At 45.6% G+C, this 7,702-nt stretch overlaps 2 protein-coding genes across 2 annotated transcripts in view; one reads left to right on the forward strand and one right to left on the reverse strand.

The window, feature by feature from the left end:
* Positions 1 to 1,940, reverse strand: part of Maip1 (matrix AAA peptidase interacting protein 1) — a 7,107-nt gene extending 5,167 nt beyond the window's left edge. The window contains exon 1 of the mRNA XM_005366351.2: positions 1,453 to 1,940. Within this exon, the coding sequence (XP_005366408.1) occupies positions 1,453 to 1,881 (429 nt within the window). The 5' untranslated portion in view covers positions 1,882 to 1,940. The remainder of the gene's footprint in view (positions 1 to 1,452) is intronic.
* A 177-nt stretch (positions 1,941 to 2,117) lies between these two features.
* Positions 2,118 to 7,702, forward strand: part of Tyw5 (tRNA-yW synthesizing protein 5) — a 16,433-nt gene continuing 10,848 nt past the window's right edge. Inside the window, exons 1-2 of the mRNA XM_005366352.2 lie at positions 2,118 to 2,279; positions 6,063 to 6,217. Of these exons, the coding sequence (XP_005366409.1) occupies positions 2,202 to 2,279; positions 6,063 to 6,217 (233 nt within the window). The 5' untranslated portion in view covers positions 2,118 to 2,201. The remainder of the gene's footprint in view (positions 2,280 to 6,062; positions 6,218 to 7,702) is intronic.

Raw genomic sequence — 7,702 nt, forward strand, 5'->3', positions numbered from 1 at the left:
TAGTCTGTGTGCTCAAAATCATACCTAAGAAACTGCCCTAAACATTAAAAATCATGAGGCTACCCTGCAAGATCTCAGACATGGGCATGTCTACCTCAAGGTATTTCTGGAAACAGCCTTCTTTTTCACTGAAAGCACTGAACAACTGTACAAGAAAGCTCTAAGAAACAGCGCATGGCTCAGCGGTAGTTAGGAAGACAAAGTTATTTTAATGTAAGGACAACAAGTGGGTGCATTAGAATATGTGTTCCCTTATCTCATGATAAACACCTGCCTAGATTATATGTTACCCACTAAAACTGCTGAGGACTCTGGAGTACCACGATGGTTTTTATTACTTCTTAGAAATTTATTATTTTATGTGTGTGAGTACTTTGGCTGCATGTACGTCTGTGTACCACGTGAGCACAGTGTATCTTCTGAGGCTGGAGGGTAGGGTGAGATTCCCTGGAGCCAGAGTTACAGACAGTTGTGAGCTGCCACGTGGGTGCTAGGAACGGAACCTGGGATCTCTGGGAAAGTGGCCTGCGTTCTTTAACCAGTGAGCTCTTTCAGTGTGGTGACAAGCACACTAAATTTAACCTTTCTAAAACCCGATTTCATGGTGTCTCAAAGAGGATTAGACAAGAGGGCCTTTCAATTTCGCGTTATATGAGGATGTCCATCCCTGACACACGCATGCACTAGTGCAGCCGTGCCCGGACGATCAGGAAGACTCACACATGGGCACTGCAGAGTGTAGGATCACACCGATGTACCTCTACGTGCACAACGGACACAGCACACGGACTAGCAAATGTATCCTTCATCCGAATGTTGGGGTGGGCAATATTACTTAAGCTAGCTCCTTTTTATTTTTTGTGTAAACACACGTACTAGCCAAGAGCTGATTCAAGGACACTAAAGTTAACGCTGACACTGATTGCAGGAAGTTGAAAACATTAATTTCTAACTAATATATCACATGGGAGTTCGTTATCTATGGCTACGAGATGAAAGAAAATCTGAAATAGGTCAGGAGTAAAAGTATAAATACCATCATATAGTTAATTATTGTCAGTGTTATTAAATTATGCTTAATAAATTTTGGTCTTTGGCAATATGAACTGGGGGATAAACTATGACTTTTCCCTTTGTTGTCCATCAATAGTTCTCTGAAATGCCAGGAACTGACCAAGAAAGCTGAAGGGAAAATTAAAATAGCCTTCCGTCCTTGAAAGAGAAACGCACACACAGAGTCTGGATTCAAACTTAAGCGAGCCCCTCCTTCTTGACGACCACACAAACACACCTAGCTGCTTATTAACGTCAAGAAGAGGCTGAAACCTTCGGTGTCTGGGTCCCTACCATCGTTTGGTAACTCGGGCTGCAACGAAGTCGTTCAGAGCTAAAATCTTGAGCATGTCAGGGCGGAAACGCATGAGGCGCCCAGGTCAGGGGAAGCCAACCAACCTGCTTCGCCCCCTCCGAGAACTCAGCGATGCTGAAGTCCTTGTCGAAATAGGCCCAGATAAGGAAGGCGTAAATTCGAGTCCGGACCCAGTTGATGGGGTTGGAGAAGCCCAGAATGATCATCCTGGTTTTCTGGCGCTGCTGGGGCTGCTCCTCGGTGCTGTAGCTGCGGCTGGGAGCAGCGGGTAAGGAAGCGAGGGACGGAGGGAGCTCTGCCCGGCGGAGCAGCGGCCTCCGGGGGCCCCAGGGGCGCAGCGCCGGGCTCGACAGGACCCAAGTACAGCGAGGGATCGCGGCCGCGCTTGAGCCCAGGCGGCGGCGGCACAAGCAGCAAAACTCAGACAGCGACAGCCTCACCTCGGCAGCACCGAGAGTCCGGAGTCGGGTGGCCCGGCCGGGCAGAAGCAGGAGACGGGCGGCCAGCGCCATGTCTGTGACCTTTCACCTCTGGACGCCTGTGCAGTCCCGAAAGGAGGCCGGAGGAAAACCAGCTCCGCGGTGCCGAGGAAAGGGAGCCAAGGACGCCTGCTGCCGCCACCTCTGGTGAGTCCCCCCCATCGCGGCTGTGTCACAGGCCGCCCAAACAGCAGCCAACCTAGGCAGCCGGCCTCGGGCTCCTCCGACCCGCGTTGCGAACCAGCCGCCCTCTGGCGTCCATCAACTTGGCGGCCCTTTTCTCGCGGGGTTGTGTTTCCGGGAGGATCACTCGGCACGGAACGTCCTCCCGGGGAAACCAGCCCGGGCCCAGCATGGCGGAGCAGCGCCTTCCGGTACCTCGGCTTCGGGGAGTCTCTCGGGAGCAGTTCCTGGAGCATCTCTACCCACAGGTGAGGAGCCCGCGGCGGGAAGATCTACCGGGGCTCCCGTCGGCTCCCCTGCGACCCCAGTGTGGAGGGCGGGGACGGCCGCGGCACGCCGAGTGTGAGACTTTTCTGGCCTCGCTTGCTCCTCTTTTATGAGGTTTTCTAAAGTTTAACATAGGATCCTCTCCCCGCATCCCCGGTCCTCGCAGTCTCTATTTCGAGATAATAAATTTTTGAAGCGCCACATTTGAATCCAATGAGGTACGGGCAGCAGGGAAACCAATGGGAGTCTCCCCTGGCGTTTCCTCTGTCTGGCACAGGTCTTTGATTTTAACTTGGATCGTGATTAAGGCTTAATAAGCCCTTTAGCCTTTAAAGAAAAAAGAAAAACTAGCATTAGCTTTCAAAGAAGGAAAAAACTAGCAGAAAGTAGTTTTTAAAATGAAAAGAAAAGAAAAAGGTTTGCTTTCAGGACGTTGCAAGATAGTCCAAGTTTCAGGAAAAGCAGTAAGGATTCTAGCGAATATTCAAAGGGAAAAGGTCTCTAAGGTCGTTAGTGGCAGTGTCGTGGGATCTGCTGCGTGCGGCTGGACCAGCCTGCAGTGTGTGCACCTTTGAGAGCTCTCTGCTCAGAACACAGAATTCCTGACGACACACTAGTGAAGGGTTTCTGATCGAGTCCATACGAGGCAGAGTTTAAGTTTGCTTCAACAGAGAGATGCTTTGGATGATATCGTCTTATCGGGTAAAACCGTGGGTCACTAAAGTTGCACACGGAGGTTAAGACCCGCCTTTTACTATCCTAGAAAATAGCTGGTTTACAGGTTTGGGAGAGGAGAAAAGCCATACCTGGTTATATATGCTTTGGCCTTAGACATGATTTTTGCTATAATGTTTTTATTTGAAGTATTTCTTTATAAAAAGAATACTGTCTTCATGTAGGCAACCTCCCAGCGAATTTTGTTAATTTTTGTGCTGGAATTTTTTTGGTGGGAGGTTTCAAGACAGGATTTCTCTGTGTAGCACGGGCTGTCCTGCAACTAAATCTGTAGACCAGGCTGGCCTCAAACTCAGAGAAAGTCCACCTGCCTCTACCTCCCCAGCGCTGGGATTAAAGGTGTGTACCACAGTTCCAGTCTAGCTGTGCTGAATTCTTCACTCTGAGCTGGTGGGAGATTTCAGACTGCAGGGCGGAGGTCCCCCATTGTTTTCCCCGTCTTTCTGCCTAGCCTCAGTTACGGTGTGTTTGAGGCAGAACCAAACGAACCGACAGAAAAACACAGCAGTTTTTAAATCAACATTTATGTCTGTGAACCAGGCAGGGTTCTCATTCCCGCATTGAGATACTAATTCTTACCGCCTACATTGCCTAAGATTAAAGACATAATTTCCCCTTGGTGGGGGTGTATTGAACTAGCAACCAAGTGATTTAGACCAAGTGATTGAACTGTTGTTACAGCTCACACGCTACGTGTTTACTTTATAACTCAGCAATTCTTAAAATTTATTTATCTGTATTCCTTGACAAAGAGGGAAATTAGATACATTTTGCTCATTTAGTCTTTGATACACGAAGCAATAAAAAAGAATAATGTGGGAACCGATAGCAATAATTTTCAAAGTATATGTTTTTAAACTTTTAAAAGGAAATGTAGTCTTTTGAGAGATGGGGAGGACAAAACAAATGTGTGTTTGGGCCACTTCAAAAATAAAAGAAATACAGGCAATGGTTGTGCAAGCCTTTACACCCGTGGGAGGCAGAGGCAGGCAGATCTCTGAGTTTGGGACCAGCCTGGTCTACAGGGTGAGTTCCGGGACAACAAGTGCTACAGAGAGAAACCTTGTCTCGAAAAACTGAAAAGAAAAAAGAAGGAAGGAAGAAAGTAGTTAATCGGATGTCTTTAGAGGATGTGCTGGAAGAATTTGGTGATAGAGCTGGCTTTGAGGGGGATCAGATTAATATGTTACATTCTAAAGTAATAATTTAAAAAAAACCAACAAGCTGTGACCGGGCTGGGAAGAGACAAATGGATCTCTGTGAGTTCATGGTCAGCTTGGTTTACATAGTGAGTTCTAGGCTAGCCGTGCCTACTTAGTGAGACTCTGTCTCAAAACAAAAAACAAAAATTCAACAGACGTGAGAAATGATTTAAAAACAAAATAACCCTAAAGTAGAAATAGCTGCATGGTTGGCAGCATGTGCCGTTAGGGGCAGGCTTATCTGAGTTTGAGGCCAGCCTAGTCTACAGAGTGAGTTCCAGGGGCCACCAAGGCTACACAGAAACTCTGTCTCAGGAAGAAAAAAAAGGGGGGAAGAAAGGAAATAAGTAACAAGTGAGCCTGTTTGGTGGCTTTATGGAGCAAGTTACTTACTGCAAAATAGCAGTTCTGAAACTGTTTTCTGGGAAAAAAAAAGTCTGGAGTTTTGCAGATGATTAAATATCGATGATGGGAAATAAGTTTTTCATTGTTGAACAAAAAATACAAACAATAAAGGCTAGACTTAACCTTGATGCTTGTATTATCCATAATACCTTAAGTTTATGCATATGTACATGTACATAGATGATGAGAGAAAAAGATATGTGATTGCGTGTCTAGATTTGTGTATTTGGAGGGTATACACATGCCCTTACATGTTTTTCAGCTCTGACTGTTGAGAAGGCAGAAAAGAGCCCCTGTAGGGTAGATACCTGTAATAAAAATACACTCTGCGCATAATTCGAATGTCAAAAGAAGAGTTCTCACTTCAGAGAAACCAGAGTTGCTCAAAGAAATGATGGATTGCAGGCCTGGACAGACTCAATGAAAAAGATACCTGGATTGTTTTATTTTGTTATAAAATAAGGAGGTTTTTAAAAGTTTTAAAAGTCACAGGAACCAATCCGAAGAGACCTACTGGTCACATCTGTGATGATTTAAGCATTAGAATTATACCAGTAAACTTGGAGGCAAGAGAGACTGAGCAAATGTTAGGCAGAATGTCGTGTGCCCCCTTGTGCCCTGGGGGACTACTCCATTCCTCTCTGGGACAGTCGTTGCTCAGATTGCATAACCTAAAATCTAACCATGAAGAAACTAGATGAACCCAAATCCAGGGGACTCCAACAAAATTATTGGCCCATGTGCTCATAAATATTCAGGGAAAAGAAGACAAAAAAAGCTGATGAGCCAGATGAGAAGAGCTGTGATCCCTGAATCTGAGTGCTTCTCAGCCTGGATTCTGGGTCAGGGAAAGGAAGGAGATGAATTAGTGAGACCTAAACGTGTGTGGTGGTTACGTAATAGCGTCAGCGTGAGATGCATCTTGGGTAATTGCTCTGGAAGAGAATAGCCCGTTTTCAGAAAACATGCTTCAGTTTTAGACTGAGGACGTGATATTAACAATTTCACTTTGAAGTGGTTCAGGAAAACTGTGAGTTAGCAGCTGATAGCGCAGGCGGGCTGCACACTGAAGAGTCAGGTAGACCAGACGGACGCTGTCACGGTCGTGCATTGTTGTCAGAAGTGCTAAGTGATAGCAAAATTAAAAGCTACAAAAACGAAGTAAAATTTAAGTATATTTTGCCATAAATAACATGAAAATATTTAATATTTGAATTTATCTGCTGACAAGGCTGTTTGTTTTCCTGACCTTAGGTTTGTTCTGGGTGTGTGATCAGGTGATCTGCGTGTCTGAGTCAGAGCACAAACTGTTAGATGCTTTCAGTCGGAGCTCCTTCTGCTCAGCTCAGAGCCACCCTCTGACTCCAAGGCAGCCCCCGGGGAGTGTTTGTTTTCACAGTTGTATTTTTCCCTTCGTTACAGAGGAAGCCTCTTGTGTTGGAGGGACTCGACTTGGGGCCCTGTACAAGCAAATGGACAGTGGACTACCTGAGCCGAGCTGGGGGCGCGAAAGAGGTGAAGATTCACGTCGCTCCCGTCGCACAGATGGACTTCATTAGTAAGAACTTTGTGTATAGGTATTTTCTTCTGAGGTTACTCCGGGGACACAAACAACTTTCTTAAACCTTTGAAAATATTTTTACATCCTTATATAAGACCATTCTGCGTCTCATCTTTAATCCAGTTTATGTAATCATGGAATAGCTTACTGCTTTTTCATGCGTGGCTTAAAAGACAAGAATTCCGAGTTTATATAACTGTACAGAGACATTTCCACAGTCTTCTTCTTCTATATAGGGTGCGCCCTGTAGCCTGTGGGGTCATGGAACAGAGAATTTCTATTCTTGGAGTTAGGTGGCCTCTCAAGTTGTGTGCGGTGTTCGTCCAGTCTTTACTGCCCGGTGCAGGACGCTGTCTCAGGCTGGCGTCTCTTTCTGTCTCTGCGCACCGTCTTCCACTCAGTAGCGTTTAGACCCATGCTGACCTTCGAGTGCCGGTAGCTCCGTGTTGGTTGTGTGCTGTGCACTCCAGCAGGTGAATCAGCCGCTGAACGTCTACGTTTGGAAGCTGAAAATGTCATCCTGCAGATGTCGTGTGATGTTTATTCCCGTGAGAGTCATTAAAAATGGTAGATTAAAAAACAAACAACTTTCACATTCTGAGCCTGTGCAGTTCCCAGCAAATTAAATCTGCTGAAAGACCCCATTGTTCACAGATTCGGTTTGAGATGAGCTAAACGGGGGTTTCTGGTGTCGGGGCCATTCCTCTCTCACCAGTGCGGTCCAAGCCTGTGTAGTAACAGCCAAAGCATTTCTCTGTTTCCAGCCGAGCGCTCACCATTGTAGTTTCGGGTTACTGAACAGGCCACGGACTGAACTTAATTGCTGTAAGTTTTTCCGAGTGTAAGAACTTTGCACTTTTTTGACTGAATAAAAAGTGCAAAGTTCTTACACTCGGAAAAACTTACAGCAATTAAGTTCAGTCGAAAAAACCAAAAAAAAAAAAAAAGTGGAAGAAAGTACTGGAGGGCTGAGTGTTTCTCAGCCTGCGGTCAGGATTATTTATACTCCAGACAAAGGCCATAGTATGTGGGTGTTGAAACTTCATCTCGAATGGTTCGGATGTTTTTTCATGTCCTCTAAACTTTTCAAAACTTGCTTTTAAAACACATATATTATGTAATAATTTCTATCGCAGCTTCTGCAAAGCCTTTCATTAGAGCTACTAAAAACAGGAAAAAATATTTTTGCACAAGGATAAAAGTAAATTTAATTTATTCTGTTTGTTTTAGCGTTTACTAAGGATAGAAGGAATTTAATCTACAGATTATTAAAACATCAGGGATCGTGTAGATAACATGTCCATAACATGTATTGATATGTAATCACGTCGGTTCTCGGCTGTCCAGAGGTTGGCCTGAACTCACTAGCGTTAGCATCTCCTTGTCTCTTGTGTGCTGCCTCTGCCCCTCCCCCAGCCAGGATGCTCTCAGAAGGAACACCATGTGAGCTACGCTGGAGACTCCACTCACTGCAGCACAGGATGCTCTCAGAAGGAGCACC

The sequence above is a fragment of the Microtus ochrogaster genome, unplaced genomic scaffold, assembly GCF_000317375.1.
Source record: "Microtus ochrogaster isolate Prairie Vole_2 unplaced genomic scaffold, MicOch1.0 UNK8, whole genome shotgun sequence".
In the NCBI taxonomy this organism is placed as follows: Eukaryota; Metazoa; Chordata; class Mammalia; order Rodentia; family Cricetidae; genus Microtus; species Microtus ochrogaster.